This window comes from Trichechus manatus, unplaced genomic scaffold (genome assembly GCF_000243295.1).
Source record: "Trichechus manatus latirostris isolate Lorelei unplaced genomic scaffold, TriManLat1.0 scaffold00001, whole genome shotgun sequence".
NCBI classification, from domain to species: Eukaryota; Metazoa; Chordata; class Mammalia; order Sirenia; family Trichechidae; genus Trichechus; species Trichechus manatus.
Genome location: NW_004443937.1, coordinates 29,174,437 through 29,202,012, shown reverse-complemented (window position 1 = coordinate 29,202,012; position 27,576 = coordinate 29,174,437). Strand labels below are relative to the sequence as shown.

Genomic DNA, 27,576 nt, shown 5'->3' with positions numbered 1-27,576 from the left:
GTCCTAGACTGCAAGGTGAAGGAGGCCTTGGAAGACAGGTTGTCAGAGGGAACTGGACCCCTGGAAGGGTGGGCTGAGGTTGCCCAGGGTATCACTCAGCCACTGTGAAGGTGCCCCAGGTTTCAAGGGGCTCCTGTTGGATGGACTAGGAGAGTGGGTTTTGTGGTAGAGATGTGACCCTGGCACCCAGACTCCTGGCCTCTGGGTCCATCCAGCCCCGGGACTTTAACCTCACATAGGGCAGATTAGAGCAGGGGAGCAGGGCAGCAGGGCCAGCCTCCCCCAAGCTTCCTCCAGGGTTGGGTCCCAGAGGCCGCTGACTCCATACAGCCCCGGATCTGACTCCAGAGCTGTGTTAATTATCTCTGACCCCCCTGAGAGGACAGTTCCTTCTGCTGCAGCCCGAGAACCAGCATCCCTGAGAGACTCCCCCCACCTCTGTCCCGTTCCTTACCTCCACCACTCCTTCCTGAGCCCTGAGGCAGGGAAGGGGCTGGATGCCATGACTGCCCCCAGGCTTCAGCACTTCACTCTTCCCCCATGCTTTGATATCCTGTCCCCTCCCCATTTCCACCCCCTCCTTCTTCACCGTCCGCCATCCCCACCGCACCCCCACCAACTGCAGGCCTCCAAAGTGAAGCTTCCTGGGTTTAACACAAAGGCAGCCACAGCAGCTGGGCAGGATTGTATAACCCTGATTAACACCGGGTTCCCTGGGGGCCTGGCTCTGGAATCCTGATGGCGGCTGAGACCAGCAGAGCTTCAGGTGGGGAGAGTCCACCCTGGTGCCTGTGGGGGCAGATGGAAGCTTGGTCCACAGCAGCTGGACCTACAATGGTGACATGGAGCCCTGCAGCCTTGTTCTCTCCCTGCCCAAGTCCTGGGCCCTGTCAACTGACTTAACGGGGACACTGGGGAGCAGGGGAGGGGTGCCCAGCCGCCCCCAGGCTGAGAGCATGCCAGGTGCCTCTGATTGACCGTATGTCCCTGGGAACCGGGCCTTCTCTCTCGTCTGGATAAAACTCCACCGTGACATTCTTCCATTAAGTAGGGCATGTTCAGAAGAGAAAATTGCTACTATTTTCCCCTTTTACTTCACTGCCATCAAAAATTGATCCCATATTGCATCCTTATTTCAAAGAATGAGCTAAAAAATAATAATAATAAAAATTCCCACTCCTCAGAGCAGCAGCTGCATCAAGCTTCCCACTCCCTCCACACACACACCCCCACCACCACCACCAAATAAAGAGAGAAGGGAAACCGTGGCCTCAAGGAAGGGCACATGAGTTGGGGGGGTGGGGGGAGCAAGACGGTGGTGCAGACGGGCTTCGATCTGGTGAAATGTGGTAGAAAATGGGGTAATTGGGAGAGGTTAACTTGGATCTAAATGGAGCGATTCGTTATCTCAATAAGAAGCTTCTCGTTTTCCAGGGAGAAGACTGTGCCTGCCAGATGCCAGCCTGCCCACTGGCGTGTGGTGGCTCGGAGCAGGGCCCCACGTCAGTCTAACCTCACAGAGCAGCTCACCCTGCCTGGCTGTGTGGGGTCCCCACAGGCCGGGGGGGAAACTGAGGCTGGGAGAACACCCCACGGAGTGCCAGGCCTCCTGACTCCTGTCCAGCGTTCCTTCACGTGGGGCTGGCTGCCTCCTGGAAGAGGGGGCACAGTTTAATTTGCCTTAGTCCCCAGTTCATATTGGCAGAGTATTGAGCAGCTCTTCACACAAGCACACGCAGTAAAATATAGAATACGAGTAATCAGGACGGGACAAGGGGGGTCAAAGTAAGCAGCATCAGGACCAGGCTATCTGAGCTTTCAGTTGACTCTGAGCCTCCTGGAAGCCAAAGGAAAAAGGAAGCCCCAGTGCTTTGTGCTCTACCCAGAGGAGACAAGACGTGGAGATCAACTCCCCATTGAAGCCGAGCCCAGCTCCCACTAGGTGGTGTTTGGGGGACTTTCACAATGGTGCCCCTCAGCCCTACCTGTCTGTACTAGGCTCTAGTCCTGAATCTACCTCCATGAGACTCAGTGTGACCTTGGACAGGTCTCTCCCTGGGCCTCAGAGCCCCATCTGTTCTGTGCCAGGCCCTACACGCAGGGCCCGCCAGCGGTGCTGCAGTTGCTGGTCAGACAGGTGCGGTTGATGTGGCTGCATGCTGCGGGCATGGGCTGGGCAGCTGAACACACTTAGGTACAGCTTCCGAAATCTGCCAGCTTAACGGCCTTGGAGCAGTCACTGCATTGTTCTGAGCCTGCTTCTTCTGAAAAATGGGCCAGTGGCACTAGCATCACCCCACCACCACTACCACCTCATGATTGTGACAGTCAAGTGGGGACAGGATCCCAGGCACAGCACCCAGTCAGCACCCATGAGTGATAGCTGTGGTCGTAAGGGCACCTGCTGGGCAGTTGGTTGGGACTGATGCACGAGGTGTCCTTGGTTCAGCAATGTGTCTAGCCTGATGTTAGCTGTACCATGCCTGGGGGGAGGGGCATGGAGATGAGCGGAGCTCCCTCCCCTCCGCTGTGGACTCTGAAGGTGGGGATGAGTCTGACTCATCCTGTGTGTCTGGCACCCAGCATGGGCCATGAACCCAGAAGGTGCTGGATAAACGTTTGTTGAAAGAAGAAAGAAGAGGGGCACTAGGGTCACCTTTTCATTGACTCCACACTGTGGGTTAAGTGGGGGGAACATAACACAAAACAAAATGACTACATGCAGGGGTGGGGGCTGGAGGAAGGTAAAGCAAGGGACAAATTGAGGGCACATTTGAGGAGGGGACAGCTGGGCGTGAGCCAGCAGCTTGCAGTCAGGAAAGTCCATTTCACCAGGCTTGAGCAGGTGGGTGGTGCCTCATGAGGCAAGTGCAGGACATGAAGGAGTAGGTGGGCTGCACCTACCATGTATACATATACTGACAGATGTGCATGCGCACACGGGTGCAAATACTCAGATGCACACATACATGCATACATCCTCCTCCTCTCACCTTAAGCCCCCACCTCCCAGGATTGCAAACTGTTGACCACAGAGTCACTAAAGCCACAGACCCCTGCCATCCTCCTGCTTGGCAGACTCCCTCAGTGGAGGCCCAAGTGGCCCCTGCCACAGGGGTCCTGCTTATCCCCCTTCTCCCTGGGGGTGTCCTGCAAGGAGTCCCTTGGGGCAGGAATACTGGGAAGGAGAGGCCTCCACGGCCAGGGTCCAGACATGGAGATGGGTCAGCAGGCCTGAGCTGGGTGGAGCAGTGGCCTGGGAATCAGGTGGTCCAGAGGCCTTGTGTGGGCTGAGGCTGGGCTGGCGCTAGGGGTACAAGGACCCTCCCTGCCCCAGAGAGCACTGGCTCTGTGGATTCAGGGAAGGGAAGCAGACGCAAGGGTAATGAACATACTGACGTATGGGGCCCCTGGGTCAGGGGGGTGCAGTTCTGTGCTTAGGCTCACTACTCACCCTCACTCTAGAGAAGTCCCACCTCTTGCTGAGCCTCTGTGAAACTGGGTAAGTACGGCTTGTGGCAGACCCTCAATAAGCTCTTGATGGGCGTGGAAGGGCAGCTCTGGGACCTGCCCAGTCAGCTCAAGACTCTGGGTCTGCTTCTCTAGCGGGTGGGCCTGGTCCTGACCTTCTGCCCTTAGACTCTCCAGGCCCCTCTTTCAGGCACGTCTCCGATCTAGGCAGAACCAAGCGCAGCTGCCCCCAAAGGGTCACTGGACTCAACACTGATAAACACAAACCCACAGCAGCAGCTCCCAGCCCCAGCACTGATGCCATGAGGGTCCCAGCCCGAGCCTAGCAGCAGTGCCAGACACTGATCACATGTAGAAGAGGGCTTCAGGGGCCTCATGTGCTCCCCACCTTCTTTGGAGACCCCTCTGCAGCCTCCGACCTAAGCCTGGGCCCTGGGAAAAGGGCAAGAACTCTGAGATCATGCCAGAGGACAAGTGGCCTGAGGTCATGTAGCAAATTTGAGGCCAAGCACAGGCCTGCGCAGGTCTCCTCCTGCCCCCTGGATTCCTCCCCCTTCCATCATGCTGTCCACCCATCCCATGCCCTCTGATCCACAGCGAGCTGAAGAGCCCACTTCCTCCTCAGAGTGGGCACAGGGTGTCTGGTGGGCAAATCAGCAGGTGGGGGAGGGGCCTTCAGTTACACAGCCCCAGGGACAATCTCACCCTGCTCTCAAAGAACTGTGATCACAGGCAAACTGAGTGACCACCTCTGAGCCTCAGCTCGGGTGCTGGGCTCAAGCACCAGGTCTGTCCCTTACTCACATTCTTGACAAAGTACTCCAGCCCTCTGTGCCTCAGTTTCCTCATCTGCAAAATGGGTAGAAATGGGGCCTGCTTTGTAGGGGCTGCTGTAAGGAGTAATGAACGGTGCTGGGTCCAGTAAGGGCTCAGTGGCGTCACCCCTGACAACAGTCTTCGAGCTCCAGGACAGTGCTGGCGCCAAGTCCTTGTGGGCTCTCTGACAGGAGTAGGAGTTCCTTGTCGACCGTGTATATTTCAGGAGCACTTTTTATTCAAAGCCCCAGCCGGTCACCCAGCTGTGGGTCTGCCCTCTCCAGCAAACCCCTGGCCCTTCCCTGCAGCTTGCTCTGGCTCCTCCTTCAGGGGCCTCCCCCTTCTTCAGGCAGCCCTGGGGTTCACACTTCCTCTTCCACCCACGCCTCTGGTCTGACTCTACTCCCTGCCCTTCCTAATAAGCCCGAGGGCCACTGGCACATCAGTGTTCCCATGCTTTTGCACCCATGCGTTCAGGCTCCCTGGGTGGATGGTGCCATTTTCCTGTTTTACAGGGAAGAAAACAGAGGCCAAGAGAGGTGAAGTCATCACGCCAGGGTGGATCTGAGTCCAGTGTGGGTTCACCACTAGACAGTCTCTCCTACACAAAGCCCAGCCCAAGGGCTGAAGAGAGCGGGGTTGAGGTGACCTTGGCCAGCTGGGATTCAGGGGGCTTTTGCCTGGGGGATGGCATAGTGGAGATGAGACTCCCCGACCCTCAACCCAAGGAAGAGGGGCTGCAGTCTGAATGGAGGCAGAGGTGGCAACGGTGTCCCAAATAGGCAGGCACATGCTGCAGGGCTGCTCTCCCACCCTCCCCAGCTGGCACATGGCGCTGTGGCCGTTGCTAGGCATCTGTAAGGCCCAGGTGGGCCCCACCTGTCGTGGAGCAGCGGCGCAGAGTGGGGTGGGCACGGGTCCAGGCAGGAGCAAGGCCTCTTCCGCCTGCCCGCCCTCCTCTCACTTGGCAACAGCGAGCAGAAGCCATTAGCGCCTGGCAGCCCGTGTCCCACGGCTCTGACAAACGCCTTAAATGTTGTCGCCACGGCTCCAGCTGTCCCGCCGGCCGCCTTTACTTCTCGTAATAACCAAGTGTCGAGGCTGATTGCAGCAGCGGGATGCAGCCAGTATTCAGAGCAGCTTTTAACCCGGGGGTTTCCACCTGGCAGCCTCCGTGCCCACCCTGCCCTCCTCCTCCAGGCCTTTGTCTGCTTGCCACCTCTGCCCACGCCCCCAGCATCACCCCCAGGCCAGCCAGTGCTCGGCTTTGTATGCTGGGTGGTGCCCACGCAGCCACTACCAGAGGTGGTGGGCAGTTACTGGTGGGGCCTCAGGTACCCACGCCCAGCAGAGTGACAGCCTGGTGGGAAGACCTGGGTCTGATTCCCACTCTTGGGTGAACTCTGCGGGGAACCCCTACCTCATCTTGGGCAGCTTCATCTCTCAGCCGTGCTGACTAGGGAGGCAGGGAGTGGTCAGAGCTCAGGCCTGTTGTGGACAAAGCTGGGTTCCAATTTGAGCTCTGCCATTCGCTCGCTGTGTGGTCTTGGACAAATGACTCACCCTCTCTGAGCCTTGATGGACTCATTGGTGGAATGGGAATAACGATTGGGCTTCGTGGGGCTTAGAGGGAATGTGTGTGTGAATGAAGATGTGAATAATAATGTCCACACTGGCCACACTGATGAGCACAACACCGGGACATAAACCCTTGGACCAAGAGAGGTGCCCTGGCCTCGACTGCCCTCCTCTCCCCCACAGAAAAGCCCACTCATTCCCACCTCCACACCTTTGCCCCTGCTGAGGCTCCCACTTGGACTCACCTCTCCTCTCCCCTCCATCAGCCCTTCTCCGTCAAGTTTTGTCTACTGCTCCCTCTTCCAGGAAGCCCTCCCAGCTTGGTCTAACCACACTCCCCTCGCACAGGGTTCACGTGACCTTTGAGCTAGGCCCTGAATGTGCAACGTTCTCTCGTCTTCTACCTTCGTCTTCACACAGTCTTGTGAGGTAGGGACTATTAGAAGCTCCATTTTAGAGGTGAGATCATCCAGGTTCAGAGAGGGACATCAGTTGCCTGTGTTACACACACAGCTCCTGGCTGGCAGAGTGAGGATCGAGACCCTGGCTTGGGGTATAGTGCCCCAGGCTGGCTCTGACCACACCCTGCCCATCCCAGGCTGGCAGGGCCTCCTCAGTTCCAACTGGGCAGCCCTAAGATCAGGGAGCAGATTCCCCCATCCCTACTCAGAGGCTTGGTCTCTGCTTGCCGAGGACAGACACCTGTACTCTGAGAGTAGGAAAGGGGTTCAAGGGCCTCAGGTAGGAGCCGCCCTCACACAGGCTCACACCAAGAGTGGGAGACCCAGTCGCACGACCAGGTTGGAGACAGGAGCAGATGAACAGATGGGCTGAGGCCAGGTGGCCTTCAAGGAACAAGAGGGACTTCTGTCATCAGCAGACATGGAGGACAGGAAGTTGTAGTCCCAGGCGGGTCAGGGATGGACAGACAGCTGGCACCGCTGGAGGGCAGTGTAAATAGACTGTGCTGCCACCCTAGTCAGCATTTTCTCACTGATAGAGGGAAGGGGTCCTCCCAGTGGACAGTGCTTTGTATTCTCAGCATGGGGGGGTCTTCCTGTGAGTGGGTTCCTTATGGGCTGATCTTAATTCTGCCCCATGGGGCACTGTGGCCACTGATCTCTCTCTGCTCAGCCCAGGTCCCTGCTAGAATCGGGAGTAAACTAATCCCACTTCCTCTAGGGCCTCTGACAGAAAGGGTGAGTGCCCACCACCCCACCCCCTAGCTTAAGGGCTTCCTTCCTGAGGCCCCCAGATACTAGTACCGGTATCCAGGCTGGATTTGGCTGGTTGACATATGAGGTCTCTGGGCACTGAATCATTTGTTTACAGGTTCCCTAATGCTCCGGTGATGCTAGAGAGGGATGAGCAGGGAAGGCTAGAGTGGGTCACCAGACTGTTCTCTGGTGTGCACAGGTGATGGTGCAGGTAGGGCAGTGACGGCAGTGATCATGAGGCAACAGTGGTGGTGCTAGCAGAGCAGGGCATAAGGGGGTGGTGATGCCTATGATGGCTGTGGTGATCAGTGTGATGGTGGAGGTGATGAAAGTGGTGACATAGGTGATGGTGTTTACGTCGATGATGGTAGCGGTGAGTGTGGCAATGGTGATAGAGTTGGTAATAATGGTGGTGGTGATGAGGGAGGTGATGGTAATGGTGTTGGTGATCGTAATAAATAATGGGGTTGATGGCAATGGTGGTAAAAGGTGATTGAAGTAACACTGATGGTTGGTGATGGGGATCAGTAGTGATTTATCAGGTAGTGAGTTACTGGGGAGAACAGTAGTGATGTGAATAACATTGTGATAATGATGGGGGTTGTCTTGGTTATCTAGTGCTGCTATAACAGAAATACTGCAAGTGGTTGGCTTTAACAAAAAGAAGTTTATTCTCTCACAGTCCAATAGGTTAGAACTCCAAAGTCAGGGCAGCAGCTCCAGGGGAAGGCTTTCTTTCTTCGCTCTTCGTCGGCTCTGGAGGAAGGTCCTTGTGATGCATCAGTCTTCCCTTCCTCTAGGAGAATCTTAGCACAGGAACCTCAGGTCCAAACAATGCGCTCTGCTTCTGGCACTGCTTTCTTGGTGGTATGAGGTCCCCATGGCTCTCTGCTCGCCTCTCTCTTTTATATCTCAAAAGAGACTGGCTTAAGACACTATCTAATCTTGTAGATCTCGTCAATATAACTGCCACTAATCCATCTCATTACCTCATAGTGATAGGATTTACAACACATAGGGAAATCACATCAGATGACAAAATGGTAGACAATCATACAATACTGAGAATCATGACCTAGCCAAGTTGACAGATATTTTTGGGGGACACAGTTCAATCCGTGACAGGGGTAATGGTGGTGGTGATGGGGGTAACTGTGACAGTAGTGCTAGGGCTAACACTGATTTGATGGAGTAATGTTGGCAGTGTGGTAACACTGGCAGTGATCATGGGAACATTGGTGGTGGTGATGAGGTAACAATGGTGATGACGAGGGTAACATTGGCGGTGGTGAAAGGGGTATTGTCAGTGTTAACAGTGGTGGCGGCAATGGGGGTGATAGTATTGGAAGGGCTCCCTGTGTACCATACTTATCAGGGCAGTCCACCAGGCAGCCCTATCCCACTCATAGGCTGAACCCTAGCTGGAGGCAGGAATCAGTGGGTCTTGCTTGGTTCTGTTTCTTTTAACCTCCAGTGAGCACAGCCTTCTGGGTAATGAGATGCAAATTGACAGAAAAGACAATGAGCCAGCCTGCGGTCGGTGGGGCAGATTTTAGAGTCAGGCTGATTACCTCTGTGCCAATTTGCATGGCATTAGCCATGCATGTCTCCTCCAACGGGCTTACACATTTCATCAGAGGTCACTCGGATGGTTACCATGCGTGCACCCGACAAGGGGGAGTAGCCTGTGATCCCAGGCCAGGGACAGGGGCAGAGCCACATTGACCCTGACCTGACCAGGGCTCCAGGTTGTGGCTTCAAGGAGTCTGGGTCTATGAGGGTGGGCAGTGAATAGAGGGCTTCGTGGTCAGCTAGGGCCAGGCCAGGAGTCAGGATCCACACGTGGCAGGCCTAGGAGGTCCGGCTTGGCCAGCACTGTGGCTCCATCTGAGCATGTGTTACGGAGGTGACAAACAATCCTCAGGCAGGAGGGAGGCCTGGTCCTGGCCTGGGATGCCTCATTGCAGGTCCAGGCTCTGCCCCTAACTAGGACTGTGGCCTGGGCAGTCCCTCCAATCTCTGGGCCCCGGCTTCCTCATTGTGCAGTGGGGCCAGCGGGCCCCTGACCTCATGGTCTCTACAGTGAAGGCAGTCATCATCCAGCCAGGCCCGACTGTGGTTGCTCAAAAAGAGTGGCTGGGGTCAATTTTTCCATGTCCAAGGTCACTCATCACAGCCCTCTGTGATGGTCTACACTTCTGTCCCTGTCACTACCCGTCAAGCTACCTAGAGATCATTCCTTTTCCCCTAAGTGGGGGGCTTAGGAAGGATGGGACCCAGGTCATTGTCCAAACCTGGCTATGCAGGCTCCCTGCCCATTCTCTCGCCTCTGTTCAGGGTGCTGAAAGTCATGGCCCAACCTACCGTAGGGTCCGTGATGCTGAAGTGGACCAGGGACCCTTCCCCTGCTGCCTTTGCTCTCTGACCCCTGGCCTGACACACTGCAACTCAAGGCTCCATCCCCTCCCCCAGGGCAGGCAACAGTGGGGCCCAGAGCTCTTCCTCTCTGCCCTCCAACCCCATCCAAGCCAGCGCCCCTCAGGCACATCCCAGTGCCCCTCTGGCCCCGCCTCCCTTCTCACTGTCCCACTCCCTCTCCCGAGGTTGAGCCTAATCAGAGCTAATCAGAAAATTATGAGCTGCCTGATTACTGATTAGATTCCTAATGTTAATAGAGTCGAGAAGGGCCCGCTCGGGCTGTGTTTTAGGAAAAACTGTAAAAATAACATCGTGGGAAGGGAGCGTGGTGGCTGGGTGGGGGCTGGGGGAAAGCTGCCCTCACAGGTGGGGGATGGGGCGAAGCCATTCTAGTGGAGGGTGAGGTGGGGGGCTCAGGCTCCGCTTTCCTCGAGGGCGGAGGCTCAGACTCAGGACACCCTGCCTGAGCTGAAGGCTCAGAGATGGGGATACATTGTGAAGCAGAGGGGGCTCCTGGCACCCCTACATTCTGCCAGTGAGGTTGCCACCCCAGGCAGCTCTTACTCTAGAGGCCTGTAGCGAGTGCTGTGATCAGGACTGAATTGCAGTGGGAAGAAGTTAGGTGGGATATAAAGAACTTGCTGATGGTATGCTGGGCCATGTCTCTACTGATCGTTGACCTCCTCATGCCTAGCACAGGCCGGGCACACAGTAGGTGCTTAATAAACGTTTGTTCACAAGAAGGAGGGAGGGTCACATCAACCCCTTCCCACTGGATCCCCACCCTGCTGTGCCCTGTCCCTGAGCCATGATGAGGGCACAGAGGGTAGAGGCATCTAAGAAACCCCTGTGGAGGGGGACATTGGAGCACATCAGAAGATGCAGTGGTCCGGGGCCAGGGCAGGGGGTGCTGAACTCCCCAGGGACCCAACTCCTGGCTGACCTGGCCAGATAAGGGCCCCATGCTCCCCCACCCCAGCTTTTCACTCCAGCAGGGCCCCAGCAGCTTTTGTTTTGCAGCAGCTGGATGGGGCTGGGGGTGACATTTTCACGAGGCCCAGAGTGGGGTTGGGGTCCTGGAGAGCAGATGTCAGGAATTCAGATGCCTGACGCAGCCCTTGGCCCCTCTGCCAGGGTGTCCAGTGAGGCTGGTGTTTAGACTTAGCTCACCCTACCCACATCTTCACCCCTGCACTGTCTCAGATCGCTGTTTTCTGTCATCAGCCCAGTCCTGGCCTCGTCTCTGCTGTCCCTGTCCCAGGGAAACCCAAAGCCTCTGAGCTGGCAGGTCCCTGAGGGCGCCTCTGATCCACCACCACCCCCACTCCTCCTTCCCCTCTTGACCATGAGAGAAGGCTGAGGCCACTTAGCACCTCTGGGCTGAGCTGAACTATGCCCAGCGCTGAGCCACATGGATCCATGAGCCCAGACCCTGCCCTCCAGGGACCACATCTGTGAGGGAGTCAGACACACAAGCATGATAGAGACGCCACAGGAGATTCTGGGAGCCCAGCCTGGCAGGGACGCCAGGATTCCTGGAGGAAGTGGATCAGCCTGACTCCTAACAGCTGAGGAGGAGCGGCCAGGTGAGGGGCAAAGGAAGGGCAGGCCAGGCGTAGGCACAGCATTCACAAGGGTGGGGGAGCCCAAGCATGGCAGGAAGGCAACATTCAAGGTGAGCATAGTAGGAGAGTGATGAGGTTGGCAGGGCCAGGCCACACAGGGCCTTGTAAAGTGTCTTAGTCATCTAGTGCTGCTATAACAGAAATACCACAAGTGGATGGCTTTAACAAAGGGAAATTTATTCTCTCACAGTCCAGTAAGCTACAAGTCCAAATTCAGGGTGTCAGCTCCAGGGGAAGGCTTTCTCTTCTCTGTCAGCTCTGGAGGAAGGTCCCTGTCATCAGTCTTCCCTTGGTTTGGGAGCATCTCAGCACAGGCACCTCAAGGTCTGAAGGATGCGCTCTGCTCCTGGCACTTGGTGGTATGAGGTTCCCGTGTCTCTCTGCTTGCTTCTCTCTTTTATATCTCAAAAGAGGTTGGCTTAAGACACTACCTAATCTTATAGACCTCATCAATATAACTGCCGCTGATCCATCTTATGACATCATAGTGATAGAATTTACAACACACAGGGGAATCACATCAAATGACAAAATGGTAGACAATCATACTATATTGGGAATCATGACCTAGCCAAGTTGACGGATAGTTTTGGAGGACACAATTCAATCCATGACATAAAGGATGGTGGCAGGTAAGGGAGGAGTGGTCAGGGCACCCAGGAAGCCCTGGTTAGAGGGCATATAAGCCAAGGCAGGGTTGCAAGGGCCTGAGACAAGACCTGAAGGTGCAGGGGCCTGGGCAAATGAGCCAAGCAGCTCTGGGCAGGGAGCTGAGGCCTGACTGCTTTGGGTTGGGGGTGTGCTGGAGAGGCCTGGTTGGGAAGGGGGTCATGGAAGTGGGGAGCTTTGGGGGGGAGCAGCTTCCAGGAGACGACCTTGGGGAAATGATGGCTCATCTTGGGTGGGACTGGATGAGCAGGACACCCCGGTGGGTCCTGGATCCTTGCCTGGGGCATGGCCGAGCTGGAGGCCAGGTCGGGGTGCTAGGGAACAGCGGACAACAGTTCCCAGCAAAGGCAGGGCTGCAGAAAGGGACAGCCTGTTGGCATGAGCTTCAGGAAAGACCGGTGCCCTCCAGGGTGAGGTTAAGCCAAGATCAGCAGGCCCCAGAAAGGAGCTGAAGGGAAGAGCAGTCAGGAGACTCCTCAGGTGAGGTCAAGGGAAGGGGCAACCCAGGGCCTGGGACTGTGACTCCAATAGCCAAAGCTAGTCCATATCCACGTCCTGTTCTCTGTCCATGTCCCCACAGTCCTGGGAGGGGGTCAGGCAGGTTTCTGGTCTCACAGGTGAGAAACCGAGGTCCAGAGAGGTGAGGGTGACGGTCCCCAAATTATATGCTGGGTCAGTTGCTGAGGCTCAGAAACTCAGGCCTCTCGGCCCCTGGAGGGAGTGGGTAGTTGTCACACACAGTCACATCCACACCCACACCCACACACCAGCTGTCTCCTGAACATGGCCTGATGAGGGGAAAAAGGCAGTGCTGCGTTCCACGTTCCACTCAAATCAATATTGTGTCATCCTGCTCCCCTAGTCGGAGAGTGGCCGACAGCCCTCCGCTTGATACCTTCACTGCATGCTGTCTGCGTGTTTTTTAAAAGGATGAAAGAAACTGATGAATTACACTGGGTCATAATTCAGTGGGGGGAAGACTGGCAAAATTATGAGAAATTCCACCTGGCTCACTAGGAACTGATTTCCGCTGAAATGCGTGGGCTTTGTGCTGGGGAGGGTGCTGGCTGCATTGGAGAGTTCTCACCCACTTGGGTCCCCAAGGGATTGGTCTGGGTAGGGAAGTGCCTTAGAACCAGCTCTGGCAGCCTGGGAGTGGGCACAGCTGTGGGGTACTGCAGGGCGAGCCTACCTCCACAGGGCTGGGCTCCGGAGCCCCAGCGCAAACACACAGCCCAAGCTGTTTGTCTGATTTATTGATTTGTTTCTCGTTGGGACACCTCTCACAAGTGCTCAGCATCTGAGGGACCCAGGAGCAGTAGCAGTAACCCAGCAGGGCAGAGACCTGTGGCTCCAAGAGCCAGGCCTGTCCTCCACCCTGTAATTCTGCAGGCCACCCTCCAGTGATGGGGCACTCACCCCTCCTGAAGCAGCCAGAGGCCAGAGTTGAAATCTCCGGGGGATGGGCCTTCTTTGGAGGCAAGACAGCTGGGCCTGGGGTTTAGGTAGCACCCCAAGCCTGGGAAGTGGGCTTGACCTGTGAGTCCCAAAAGCTGGTCTATAAATTTAGGCTGGTCCCTTGCAGATGGTCTATCTTGCCAGAGGCCCCTTTGCTTGTCCCATCCACACTAGACACATTTGTCTCATGTCCCACAACACACTCAACCCACTCTTCCTGCAGTAAGCCTGGTTCCAGTTTAAAGATAGAGTGGTGACCCGTGGAATATGTTATCACTTCTGGGTGTCACATAACCTCCTTTCCTTTCCTGGGAAGGAGTGTCTTTCAGAGTTCATGTCCTTTCTAGTACTGAGGTTGAAGTGTCCATCTTTTGGTAAAATACTAGTAATAGGGAAGAATGAGGTTTCTTAAGTGTCTTCCCTTGCAAGTACAACATTGGCAGCCGTCCCTGAGTCCCCAGGATGTTCTGGGAATTCCTGTCTGGTCTGAAATTCCAGCCTCTGGGACACCGAGTCTTCAACCCCAGTTTCTCAAGGCCTTGCCCTCCTCATTTCCATCACAGAACACCCCTTACTTCTTCGTATTTTCTGGGAAGTTAAAACACAGGTTATCCCTTCCAGGTGGGGCCGAGGGGGCACCGGAATCAACAACCAAGCCCAGAATGCCTACAGGGAGCCAGGAAGCCCAGGCCCAGGGTGGAGAGGTGGGAGCCCCCTCCACAGGGAAGCCACAACTCGAATGAGTTTTTCCCTGTTACACGTATTCTGACCTTTTTTTTTTTTTTTAAGAAAAAAATCCATTTTACTAATTTTTTTTATCAACTTATGGAAGACGCATGCAGTCAGAAGGGAAAAGGTCAGGCAGCCTGTCGCTGCCAAGGACAGGGTGAGCCTCACGTGACAGCTTTCCCCTGCGGCGCCCTCCGTGGCTAGAGCGTTTGTTATTTTCCCTGCAGTTTTTGGTTGCTGGAATTTTAGTCAGGGTCTTGGTTCCCCCCATTGTTCTGGAGGTGGTTTTATCTTGATGCTGGAAGAACGGTTAATACAGAAAGGATGGGTCGGATATGTCGTGGGGCAGCAGCCAAGTGTATCCAGTGTGGATGGCGCAAGGAGGAGGGAAGGGACCTCAGAAAGAAGGGGTGGGAGAGTGGGAGGGCAAGGCTGAGGGCCCATCCTGGCCGCAGGAGATGGGGGTGTCAGCAGTGCCGCTGGTAGAGGAAAGCAAAGCCACGGGTGGCTCTCCATCACCTGTAATGCATAAGGTTATGGATCTTGGTCCAGCACCGCTCTGCCCATCCTGGTGCCCTTCTTTTCATCCCTCAGAGCCCAGCAAAATGAGGGACCAGGACAGGACCTGCCTTCAGGAGGTGGTGGTGAGTGAGGTTGTGCCCATAAAGCTCTGAGTGCACCATGTGCCCCAGATGGCGGCAGTGAAATGGGTTGTCGAGGCAACCATTGCTCAGGTAGCAGGAACTGTCTGACCACGTGTGTGCCTCCCGCTAGATCATGAGTTGTGCAAGGACAGGGGCCAAGTTGAGATTGTCCTTGTCCCTGACTGTGGATGTACCTGCTTGGGGCAGGCGGTGGACGAACAAAGGCCCACTCAAGCAGAGGCTGCAGGAAGGAGAGAAAAACAGGGCCAGGAGGACCCCGCACCCTGCCTGTACTTCTGCCCCTATTGTCAGCCCGGGGCTCCAGCTCCCTCCTTCTGAGTTGCATCTTGCTTCATTATTATGCAGATATTTTAATTATGCAGATATGTTTTTAGACAGTTTTAAATATGTATATTATTTACTCATTAGACCATAACAGCTCTGGAAATTGGAAATCTGTATTTAGTATCTATCAGCGCACAATACAGAGCTGATACGGGGCCCACAGGTGGGGAGGGAAGGAAGGTGATAGCGGTGGCAGCACTGCCCTGGGCGGGAGCTGCAGGCACCCTGCCACTCACCCGCTCTGGGGCCCAGTGGCGCCAAGGTTGGAGGCTGGGCCCATAGCAGCATCTGGGGGGCAGGTGTGTGTCTGAGGGCCCTGAGCCCAACTCGCCAGGCCCCACCTGGCCAGACCGGGCTTCTTCCCTGGGACGTTCACTGTCCAACGTCACTGTGCTTTGGCGTCAGGTATACCTGGGTTCGATGTCCCCTCCACCACCTCCTCACCGGGGGCCTGGGACAGTGGCACAAATGCTCCATCTCAGTTCCCTCTCCTGTAGAAGGAGGGGTGCAAAAGAACCCACCTCTTAGGCATCTGGCTTAGTCAAGGTGTGGGCATAGTCCCTCACCCAATGTGGGATTAACTGCACCAGACGGTGACACCCTGGCCCAGGGTAGGGCTGGGGCGGTGTCTGGTGTCATCTTGTCGTTGTTACCTTCCTTGCAACCCACCAACAGCGTTAGGCCATTTGCTTGGTGCTGTGACTTTGCGCTGAGCTTGGCTGCCTCCAGCCTCCGCCTCAGGGTCCCCCATCACAGCTTCTGCACAGCTCAGCCCCCACTGGTCCAGATCGCGACATCCTGCCCCACGGATTCAGGGCTTTTTATCCTAAACCTCTCACTTCCTCTTGGAAGTGGGAGTAGCTGTAACTAAGACCCAAAAACCTTTAAAATCTTTTCCTCTGGGCTGTGCAGAACAAGTCCTGTTTGATGAACAGTTGCTCCCTGAGGCCCCTTCGGGCTAGGCTAACACTTAGCGGGGGCTCCTAGGTGAGGGGAAAAGGAGAGTGAGGAAACCCAGCCTGGGGGGAGGAGCAGATAGCGAAGAGGATAGGGAAGTGTGAGGGCTCCAGCCCCTCAGCACCCAAGTCCCTCCCAGCATGCAGTGGAACACCACACGCTGGCCTCTGGGGGTACCCACCATGGCCCCCCAGACCTGAGTCTTTTATCCAGAGTCACCATCTGTCTCAGTTATGTGGCAATTGAAAAACATTTAACTTAGTGAAATTTGAAGCTATCTGTGGAGAGAGGGCTGCTCACCATGGGAGCTTTGTCCCCAGCCCAGTGCCACCTGTCCTTTCTTGCCTGTTCCTGTAAGAATGGTTCCTGGAACTGAGGGAAATTGATTGTTAAGTGAAACTCTCTGATAATTGTGTCTGAAATGCCCACTGTTACCACAGTGGCGTCACTGGGGGGTGCGGGCGGTATGGACTGCCCTGGGTGACACTGTCAGAGGGGGTGACGCCAAAATGACTGTCTATAAAATTTTTGTGCAGTGTTTCAGCAGAAATGTATTATTTTTTATTAAGAAATCCCTATAGTTAGTTATAACAACAAAAACATTTTTTGTAAGCCCAGATTACATGTATCAATCTACCTACAAGGCTAAAACTCTATGCTAATTTACTTTCGGTACCTTCTAATGCCCACTGGCCAGAGCTGTCATTATTACCCAATTACAATGACGCTTCAAATCACGTAGTTTCTTCTGCACACACTACGAGCACGCGCTGTTTTCGTTGACACTGGTGTTTTTATGGTCGCTGATTTTGTCAAAATTTCTGGTGTTTTAGCTACAATAGTGTGGTAATCAGTATTGGTGAACCTTTATCAAAAACTTCTTTGAGAATGAAGTAGTAATTAAAGGAAAAGAAGGAATGATATACAGGAATTACGATTTATGAGTAATTTTAGTACAAAAACATTACTAAGGATTCTGTACGGCCTGATATGGGAGGAGGTCCATGGGGAGGGGTGACAGCATGAGTTACCACACTGGGTGACACCAGCCCTAGTGATGCCACTGTGTTATCGCGATGGACTTGGCATGAGCAGCTCCTCTCCGCAGTCCCACTACAGATCCCTACAAGGCCATGGTCGGGACAGGGACAGCGCAGGCCAGGCGAAGAACCATCAGTGGCTTCACAGCAGCATCATCCTCCTCGGCAACCCTCATCCCCCAGAAATGAGGCTCAGAGAGGTTTAACCACACGCCTGGGGTCACACAGCTGCTCTGGCAGAGCCAGACTCCAACTCAGGCCCCAACCCAGGCCCAGAGCTGCCCTGGCCTTGATTTAGCAGGCATCCATTATGCGCCTACTGTGTGCAGGTGCCAGACACTGCCACCACTGAGCTGAGGGCTTGGAGGGGGAGGACACAGACCACGCAGAGGACTCATCAAGTGCCACAATGGGGGACAGGTGGAGCTTGGCAAAGGGAGTTTGGCAGGGATCAAGGAGTGGTCAGGAAGAGAATATGAGGTCTAAGCTGACAGCTCAAGGATGAAGGAGTGAACCAAGCCAGAGGAGTCGGAGAGAGAGTCACTGGGGAGGGAGCAGTGTGCAGGGGCCTGGGGATGAGGAGAACCAGAGACACAAGCAGAGCACAGAGCCCGAGCAGGGATGAGCAGGGAGCTGATCCCTTGATGGGCTGGAAGCAGGACTGAGCCAGGGCCCCAGCCCTGCCCCTGCCCTGCTGGGAATCCTAGGTAGGTTCTCGCCTCACCTCCAGACCTATTTCCTTGGTTTTCTTCCCTTTCCTGCCTGCCCCAGGCCATCAGGAGGGTCCTGGAGGATTGGGTAGATCGCTAGAAGAATGAACCTTGGGGATGGTGGGGGCAGGGCCGTGAGCGTGGTCTCTGGGCCACCCCTGAGCAGGCCTGACTGTTGTGGGCACTGTGGGGACAGCAGTCTGAGGCTCTGAGTGCCCAGCCTGGGCCAGGCAGGGGGGGCTAAGCTTGGAGAGCCCGCGCCTCAGGATGTGTCCTGCGTGGCAGGGGGAAAGGGAAGTCCACGAGCTGAGCAAGGGCAGAAGGGGGCTTCCAGAGGAGGTGACACAGGCTGATAGGGCTGAGCGAGGTGATGGGGAGGGCGTCCCAGGCAGAAAGATCAGGATAACAGAGGAAGGCCCAGAAGTGGGCAAGAGCCAGCGTGCTGGGAGCCAGCAAGAGAAACTCCAGAGGACTCACCCTGCTATGGGCAGCTGCTGGGGGTTGAAAGTGAGCGGCTGCCAAGATCCTAACTGCCCTCTGGGGATAGTTTCTATCTCCAATGTACAGACAGGAAATTGAGGGCCGGAGGGGTGAAGCCACTTGCCTGGGATTTGAGCCAGGTCAGGCTCTGGTCCCCACTTGGAGCCCCTAGTGGACCACGCCAGCGGGTGCTCCTGGTCCTTTCCCCTCTCCCACAGTTGGGCCTGATGGGACCGAGTGTGGCCCTGCCTGCCCACTGCACCCGCATGCAGCCGCCTTGGCCCTTCCTCCCACACCACCAGGCCCGCGTGCTTAGCAGTTTCCACACGTCTAGTGCCTGGGAATGGACTGATTGATCTGTAACACCGAAAAAAATAATAATGGCTTGATCGTTACTGAGGATTAAAAGTAATCCTTTCGCTGTGGCTATTGCGACTCCGTTATTCACAAGTCAGCAGGCTGACCCAGGCCTTCGAGCCGACGGGACTCCATGAGCTCAAGGCAGCTAGGCATCCCCCCAACCAGTGTCCCTCAGCTTGCCTGCATAGCCAGGGAGTTAGAGGACCCTGTAACCTCCATGTTCTTGGAGCCTGTGGTTCCCGGGGTCAGAGCTGAGCCCTGAGAGGATGGAGGAGCTGGCATCCCCTGACTAGGGGTGGAAGTGGGAGCAGAAGGGGACAGCTCCTCAGAACACGGCCCAGTTTGGAAACCTTCACTAGTATTGGTTTGGTGCCTGCATCCCCATCAGCCCCTTGGCTTTTCTGTGAGAAGGGACCCCATCTGGTTGTTCCCACACCCTGCCCCAACCTCAGCCCCATGAAGGACAGTGGCCCTGGCAGAGACCATGTGGGTTCAGGGCCTGCCCTGAGGAAGGTCTGGGTCCCAGGGAAGGAGATGGGCACGGAGTGAGGAAAGGGGGATGGGGGGCGGTGCAGTGATGACTGCCTAAGGCCCAAGGCTGTAAGAGCTGAATTGCTGAGCTGGGCCCTGCCCCCAGGTGTCCCTCCCTTCTGGAAGAGCTGCCCCTCAGGCTGAGTCTCTGGGCTTCACAGATCCTCCGGGCCAAGCACCAAGCTCAGGGCCTGCTTTGCTCAGTTAATGTTAGTGACAAGTGCTAACCATGTACATAATGTCCTCCAAGGAAGGGTGCTGCGGGCTTGTGAATCAGGGGTCTCACCCACCCTGGGGGTCAGGGTGAGGGTATGGTGGTTTAGCCAAGAGGAAACCCCAGGGTGGGCACAGAGGGTCAGGTGTGGGGCATGAGCGAGCCCCATGGGGCCTCAATAGGTCTTTCGTTTTATATCCAGAGCAATAGGGAGCTTCTGAAGGGTTTAGAGAGGCTGCAACGTGATCAGATCCACATTTTGAGATGAGGCTCCAGCAGCTATGAGGAGATCAGATGAAGAAGCGCAAGAGAGAGCACAGGGGCCTGCGGGAGGACAATGCTGGGAGAGTGGCAGCCTGGATGGGGGTCAGGGGTGAACAGAAGGTGATCTGTGCAGTAGGTGGGGTGATGGATTCTGAGGTGGATGGGCTTAGAACAAACAAGCGGAGGTGGTGTGAGCTCAGGTGGGCCTGAGAATTGTGCCGGGAAGGCCTCCAGAAGGTCAGGAGGGGCCAAAATTGGAGGAAGCACATGGGAGGCATGTGGGAGTAGAGAGGCCTATGGTCCCTGAGGCCCCAGGAGTGTGAGGACCAGTAGGGGGCAGAGGAGGGTGTGAGTCCCGTCCTGCATTCAAGGGTGGGCAAAGGACAGAGCCTACAAAGGAGATGGTGGGGCAGCTAGAGAGGGAGATGGAGGCCAGGAAGGGTTCAGCATTGTGAGGTGAGGTGGTTTGACTCTAGGAGGGACTTTCTGCCCTTCCCTGCCCCCAGGGCCCTTTCCTCTATCCAGTCCTCTTGGCCTAAGCGGGGGTGGGGAAGCCAGGCCCAGGGGAAGTAGGGAAGGCTCAGAACAGCCCCTCTAGCTGCCAGGGGTGGTGTACTGCCCCAGGAGAGTGGAGGCCAAAGCTCTGCATGGGGTACCACCATGTCCCCCCACCCCACTGCCCCATCTGGGAAGGAGGAAGAGCTGGTCTCCTGCATCCCAACTCCTATTTCCCCTTAATGGACAGCTCCCAGGCTTTATTGGAACCTCCCTTCTGGGTGCCATGTTGGGTCTGGGCTGATGGATAGGGGCATGGCGTCCTGAATACCAAGGTGCCGAGGGCTCCTGAGTAGGGACTGGAGGCCTAGAGGCAAAACCCCGGCTGTTCTACCCACAGGACCGGGCTCCCAGGACCAAGATGGCATCTTGGGGAGGGGATGGGTGACAAAAGCTGCCCTGCCGTGAGCTGCTGTACCCCTCACCGGGCATGGTGGACCCCACAGAAGGTGGCCCAGGGGCCTCAGTCATAAACTGGGCAAGAAGAATTCGGTGATGAGGGCCAGGCTCAGGGCCCCAGCCCAACCCATACTGTGTGACCCTGGGCAGACTGCTTGCCATCTGTGCACCTGGGTATCCTTGTCTGTTGAGGGGCCTTGACAGGCTCATGTCAGACATGTGAAGGTAGCAGGTACACGTGTGTCACTGGCCTGGGGGAGCACTTGATGCACAGTAGGGTCAGAGCTGCAAGTTCATGGTCACAGTCATCATGATTAACAACTTCACTGCACTCAGCTCTGCTGGAGGCCCAGGAGGGCCAGACTCAGCCCAAGCCTCAGGAGTCCTGGGACTTCCTGGAGGGACGAGATCCATGGGATGGGCCTAACAGGAACTCATGGGTGGCCCAGGTTCAGGTACAGAGCATGGCCAGGTCCCAGTTCCTCCTCCAGGAAGCCTTTCCTGATGTCCCAAGTTCTCTCAGCCCTGAGCTTCCTGCAACTCAGCTACCCCTACCCTGTGCTGTTCTGCCTGGTTATGGGTCTGTTACCCCCTCTGGACAGTGAACTGGATACACCCAGTGACAACGTCAGGAATGAACAGACACACGGCAGTGCTCTAAGGGCAAAGCGGTCTGCTCACAGACACGGGGCCGTGCTAGAGGAGGCTGCCAGAATGAACCCCGAAGGATGGGCCACTCTTGTGTGCACAGAGGGCTTGGGGGGCCCTGCCAGGAAGGAGCTCAGAAAGCCTGGGAGAGGGATGGTGGGAGCAGGCACCTCCTGCTGGGCCCTGAGCCAACTGGGGGCAAAGGAGCATTGATGAAGCACTCTCTAACTTGTGGTGGATCACCCCTTGGCAGGGGAGGATTTTCCTCTTGGCACTAGGGTGACACTGGTTTGTGGGGGGTGGAGAGTAGCAATGGGGTTTGGGGCTCCCAGCCCTGCCCTGAGGGTCTATTTGCCACTGTCTGGGTGGGAGACCTGCGGGGCTGAAATGCAGGGAGTCCCACAGAGATGCCACTTTGTGCAGGCTTCACCTTTCCTGTGTGAGCCCAGCTGTGGGTGGGTATGTCTGGGGCCAAGGAGTCTCTGGTAGGATGGAGGGGTCCCTGAGCTGGCCTGGCCCAGGGTGTGCTAGGGAGGCGAGGGAGAAGAACGCTGTGGGATGGCCATGAAGCAGGCTGCCTCCCCTTAGTCTCTGACCTCCCTGTGCTCTGTCCCTCAGAGATTGGCCGATGCTGCGGAGAACTTCCAGAAAGCCCACCGCTGGCAGGACAACATCAAGGTAAGAACCAAGGCACCTATACCAGCCCCTAGGTAAAGGGTGGATGCGAATGAGAGTGGACGCCCAGACACTCTGGAGGGGCACTGGGGGGGTCTATAGAGCCAGAAACCTTTGCAGCAAACATTCGAGGCTCCCCCTCAGCACTGGGGCACGGGGTGCGGACCCAAGCTCCTGTTCCCCGAGAGGAGCATGGAGTCACTCATGAGTGGACAGACTGCTCTAAAGTCGTGTTCCCAAAGTTGGTGTTGCCTCGGTTGTTAATGTGGTAACCAAATTCCTTGGAAAGCCCATGGGCCAAAGAGGCCTCTTCTTGACTGCAGGACTTTTCAGAGCCTTTAATACACTGACCAGGAGAGACTCTGAAAGAGGAGGGTTGTATCCCTTCGCGTCTTCCGTGAGCTACAGCCTGTCTTCCCAGGGCTGGGATCAGGGTACCAGGCCAACCTCAAGAGGGGATGGATTTGGACCATCCTCTTCTGTGGTTTCCCTGGGTCCAAGATGGGGGGGGGCAGGGATGATCAGACCCATGTTACAGACAAGGAAGCTGAGGCTAAAGAGAGTTGGGCTCCCCAAGGTCTCACAGCAGGTCAGGGGCATGGTGGGGTGAACCTCCAACTCCTCAAGCCAGGGACTTTCCACGGGAGAAACAGGTCCGATTAATATCCCTGTTTTATTGATGAGAAAACCGAGGCACAAAGTAGTTAGACCTACCTGAGTTACCTGTTGGTGGCAGAGATGCACAGCCAGGCTGTCAGGTGCCAGGGGGTTCATGGCTATGATCCAGGCCCCCCAGTCCTGCTCTTCTCCCAGGTACCCATCCCCTGAGCCACCCTGAGCTGCCTGGCCCACACCATGGCATTCTTCTTCACTGCCTGGTGGCCTCTGGGTGCCCCCCTCAATGAGCTCACATGGGGCTTGGAGGCAGATGATTTTTCAAAGTGAATAAATGAGCTAGTGACTCCTGGAGCTGATCCCCACTCCCCAGGGGCCTCGGACTGACCCTTCTCCCTCTCCTCATTCCAGCACCACCGCCCTTCACTGGGCCCCTGTGCCTCCCCAGCCCCTTGAACCCAAGTATGGGAGACAGCAGCCAGGGTATCTCTCTCACCCGCCACTGGGACCATGCCCCTCACCTCCAAATAATCCCTGCCCTGGCACCCCCACCGGTAAGGCCCAGTCCTGAGCCTGGATCCAGCCACTGTTCCTCCCTTGCCGACCTCACTTCTCACTCCACTCCACACTGAACACCTCGCTGCAGGCCTTTTCCTGCCTACTGCCTTTGCTCATGCTAATCCTTCCACCCGGAACACCCTCAGTTCCTCCTGGAGCCCAGCTAATGTGTCCCTTCCCTGGGAGGTGCTGCCCAGCACATCAGCCCCTCTACCGTCTGGGCATCCAGGACCCTCAGCACGTGCTGTGTCCCTGCATTCATCCCTGACATCTCTGCTTCATCCCTCACACACACCTCCTAGGACAGGCGTACAGCGCAGGCACAGGAAGGGCGAGTGAAGGAATCAGGGCCTCCCAGTCCAGGCCCCAAATGGAGACAAAGAGGTCGCCTAGGCCCCAAACCTGTTTTTATATCCTGACTGCAGAAGACCCAAGATTTCAGGGTCTCCTGCCATACCCCTGACCCCTGATTTTCAGCCACTCCTGAGGCAGGGGCAGTTTATCCCAGACCAGGGTAGGCACCCAGGGGGCCTGCCAGGGAGGAGGGCCCAGGTCTCAGGGGCACTGGGGCAATGCTAAGACAGATTCTGCTTGAAGATTTGCTCCCTGGGAACCGGGTCACAGCCCTTCTCTGGGCTCAGTCACCCATCTGGAAAAGGACTGGCCACTGTTGGTGCTGCCTGTCAGTTCTGATGTGGTGTGTGAGAGGGTCAGTCATAGATCAGCCATACGGGTGCTGTGTTGGTGATGGCGCGGGCGCGTGTCTGGCTGTACCAGCCCTTGGACCCTGAGTGCACCTGTCCTGAGATGCATGGGGGTGGGCTACTGGCCAGCCCTGGGCATGACCACAGGTACTACGTATCTGCTTTCCTCCTAAAGGGCCAGCTGGGCCCAGCCTTACTCACTTGATGCTCACTGCCGTACCTCCACAATCCATCCAGTCTGTCTACCTGCCTGTCTGTCTGTCCCACTGATGTTTCCAACAGGTGTAGTCACCCACTCCTCCCCCGGCTGCAGGGTCACTGCTCTTCCCAGGAAGCACTACAGCTGCCAGGCTGCCAGGCTGAAAGGCATTAGCACTAATGGTGGGCCCATTAGCCGGCACACTGGCCAGCTTTGCCTGGGCTGCCAGGGAGAGCTGGAGCGGCTGCTGGGGGTGGGGAGGTGGGGGTTGTCCATGCTACGGGGATGCGGGGGCTTGAGGCTGGGGAAAGGATGATGTTTTGTCCCTTGCAGGCACATCACCCACCTCCTTCCCAACGACCTTCAGGAGGTGACAGATAAGGAGCCGTGTTCCTCCACAGCCTGCAGGAGAGGCACCTGGCCTATACCACAACCCCAGCCTCAAACTCAGGGCCTTTATCCAAGCCAGGCCTTCTCCCAGGAATGCCCTTGCCACCTCCTTCAAATGGGTAAAGCCTCTCTCTCCCAATATCAGCCTAAGGCTCTTCTTTCTGGCCCCAATCCTAGGATTGGCCCCCACTACCCACAGCACCCACCTTTGGTGCCACCATTGCAGAAAGTTCCCAGTTCAGGCTGCCTCAGGCCCATGTCCTAGGGCTCACCTGTCTGCCCCACTCCCAGCTCCTCCAGGCCGGAAGTCACCAGGCCTGAATCAGCATATCCATGTACCCAGCCAAGTGCCCTGCGAACAGAGTGAGCAGGAGCAACGAGGCCTCCGTCGTCTTACCCGTGAGATGGGGAGGATGGTACCCAACAGAGCTGGGCACAGAGGAGACACTTGGCATGTGGGGCCAGACTAGAGTCCACTTCTTCCTCAATAGGGTGTGGTCCTCCCTATGTCAACAGCACACAGTAGGTCTGCATGGAGACCACTGAGGAACAGACAATGGTGAACCCACACCCATCACACCTCCCCCAACACCAACCAGGGACTTGAGAAACCCTGGAGTCTGCAGGGTCAGAGCTGGGACAGGAGAACAGGGGGTGATGTCTGAGAGGGAAACCCCCCTGTCCTCCTCCCCAGTCTCAGGCCATGACCCTGCACACTTGACTCTAGTAGTCACCGCCCTGGCAAACCCAGACCATGGAATTGCAGGGAAACCGTGGCCCCCGTTAGCAGACAGCCGCTCCCACGGCCTGGCAGACAGGCAGCCGGTGCTGCCGTGCCCGCAACACTTAGGGCAGATGAAGACAGCTGGGCTGCCGGACCCCGTGCCTGGCACCAGCAGCACACTATGCCAGCATTGTCTGCAACCTAACCCACCGCCAGGGAGAAGCTGGGCCAGGGCATGGGTCAGGGAGGGAGGAGAGGCTGTTGTCCCCAGAGCCTTGATGCCAGTACCAGGATCTTCGGGAGAGAAAGCCCTGCCCTGGGAATCTAAAGGGGCAAGCAGCCCTGCCCTGGGGAGTCTGATGGAGGAGACAGATTTACCCTGGGGAGTCTGATGTGGGAGTCAGAACCCCGCGCTGGGAGTCTGATGGAGGAGACAAAGCCCTGCCCTGGGGAGTCTGGTGGGGGAGGCAGCTTTACCCTGGGCAGTCTAATGGTGGAGAAAAGCCCTGCCCTAGGAGTCTAATGGAGGAGGCAGTCCTGCCCTGGGGAGTCTAATGGGGGAGGCAGCTTTATACCCTGGGGAGGCTGATGGGGAAGGCAGTCCTGTCCTGTGGAGTCTAATGGGAGAGGCAGCTTTATACCCTGGGGAGTCTGATGAGGGAGGCAGTCTTGTCCTGGGAGTCTGATGGGAGAGGCCACTCTGGGGAATCTAAAGAGAGGGCTGCAAAGCCTGGGCCAGATCGGAGGAGCTGGCTGGACAGGACAGGTGGCTGCCCCAGCCTGAAGGCCTGCCCCAGCCATTGGGCTTGCTGCCTGCTTCTCTGCCAAGCCGGCGACAGACGGCTGTCTCAAAAAACAGTCCTCTTGGCTGAGCTGAGCTGGCAGTGGGCCAGGGCAGGAAGGCCAAGCATCCTCATTGGTGCGGCAGGGGCTGGCCTGCGCCCTGCACAAGGGGCTGGTGGGCAGGCAGTAGTCCTGTCTGGCCAGGTGGTGGCAGCCACCTTCCAGTGCATCAGACATGGACAAAAACTGCTGTTCCATGTGCTCACCTCATGCTCACTCCTTCACCCTGCGCCCCACCTGCCCACAGCCCTCGTGCCCTCTCTTGGGCTCAGCTCCAGCCAAAGAGCATCTATGTGTCATCTGCACACGCCATGCAGACCCCCATGTGCTCAAAGGGCCCCCAGGCCCACCCCTCACGTGCCATCTATGCATGCATGCTTATGCATGGGGGGACATGTATTTGAGTTCAGAAAGGGTGATTGCCTCCACCCTCTGCCCAATTTGAGCAAAATGGCCCCTAAAATACCAAGTAACGGAGGGGAGTGTCAAGGGTATGGACTGCAGATATTGAGGACACCTCATTTTGCCCCACCCAGGGAGTCCCTTCTACACTCTGTCCCTCCTGTGGGGCTGCAGAGGTGCAAACATCGGGGGGGCCCACCCCCGGGTGGAGTTGGCCCCAACCCCTGGGATGGCCCAGTTCCCTCTTCTTTTAGCACCCTCGGGGCCGGGTGTCATCCTGATTTTACAGGTGGGGATATCAGGACCGGAAGGTCAAGCCTCACTGAGGCTGCATGACCTAGCAGGCACCCCTGCCTTGCTGGTAAGATGGAGGTAACCCTAGGAGTCCTTGTGGGGCCACTGGAACAGCCTGTAAGTTGGAGCGTTTGAGGCTTCAGCCTTAGTCGTCACTCACTGCTCAGGAGCTCAGACGTGTCCAGGTCAAGGCTTGAATCCAGGCCCCTTTGCCAAGGCCCCCACGCTCAATCATTAGGTAGTAATACTGCCTCCTCGTTGTTTAACCCAGGAGGCGGGGCACTAATGGTGGACACTCGGGCATTGTGCAGGCCAGAGCAGACCCAGAGGCTTTCTCAGGGACCTTCCCACCTCAGTCCTGCTGGCTCCATCCTGCCACATCCCCTGTTCCAAGTCGCGCCAAGCTTACTGTGCTCACAATGTATTTTCAGACGTGTAGCCTTGGCCGGACACTGTCCTACGCTACTCTCTCCAGGAAAGCGGCATGACCTGGTCCTCCTGAAGGTGGTAGGGGAGGGGAGGGAGTCCTGCCTGCATGCATCTGAGGCCTCCACCCGGGGACAGGGAAGGTATGCAGATTCCTGAGCCTCACCCACAGTCTGCAGGGGTCTGGGAATCCTCCAAATTGACATGCACGCCCCCCACCATATCTCTGGTGTCACCAATATCTGCTCCTCTACTAAGACCGTGAAACAGTAGGACAGAGAAATGTAGCCATTGGAGCCACTGGAAGGGTGACCCAAGTGAATGCCAGGGCATCCCAGGGACAGCCCAGGTGCAGGCAGGTGCCAGCTGCAACCTGCGAGGAGAGCCCAGGACTCCTGGAGCCCGAGAGTGACTGGCCCCCATCCCGTGCCCTTTCTTGTCCTTGTGGAAGGTTCACCTAAAAAGTTGGTGAGTGAAGCCCCATGTTCTAATCTACAGTCCTCCCACCGCGCCCGTCTGTTTTCATTACTGAGGGAGAGCATCAGAGCCGTGTTTATAACCCCCTTTTAGATAACAAATCACATTTTCTTTTCGCCAGCGAGTGTGTTGAATTGATAT

At 56.5% G+C, this 27,576-nt stretch overlaps 1 protein-coding gene across 3 annotated transcripts in view; it reads left to right on the top strand.

Annotated features, from left to right (window-relative positions):
- The window catches only part of CACNA2D2 (calcium voltage-gated channel auxiliary subunit alpha2delta 2), a 149,454-nt gene that overhangs the window by 97,402 nt on the left and 24,476 nt on the right, over positions 1–27,576 (top strand). For all 3 annotated transcript variants that reach the window (XM_012557603.1, XM_012557576.1, XM_004368569.1), the window contains one exon: positions 21,747–21,806. In XM_012557603.1, the coding sequence (XP_012413057.1) occupies positions 21,747–21,806 (60 nt within the window). The remainder of the gene's footprint in view (positions 1–21,746; positions 21,807–27,576) is intronic.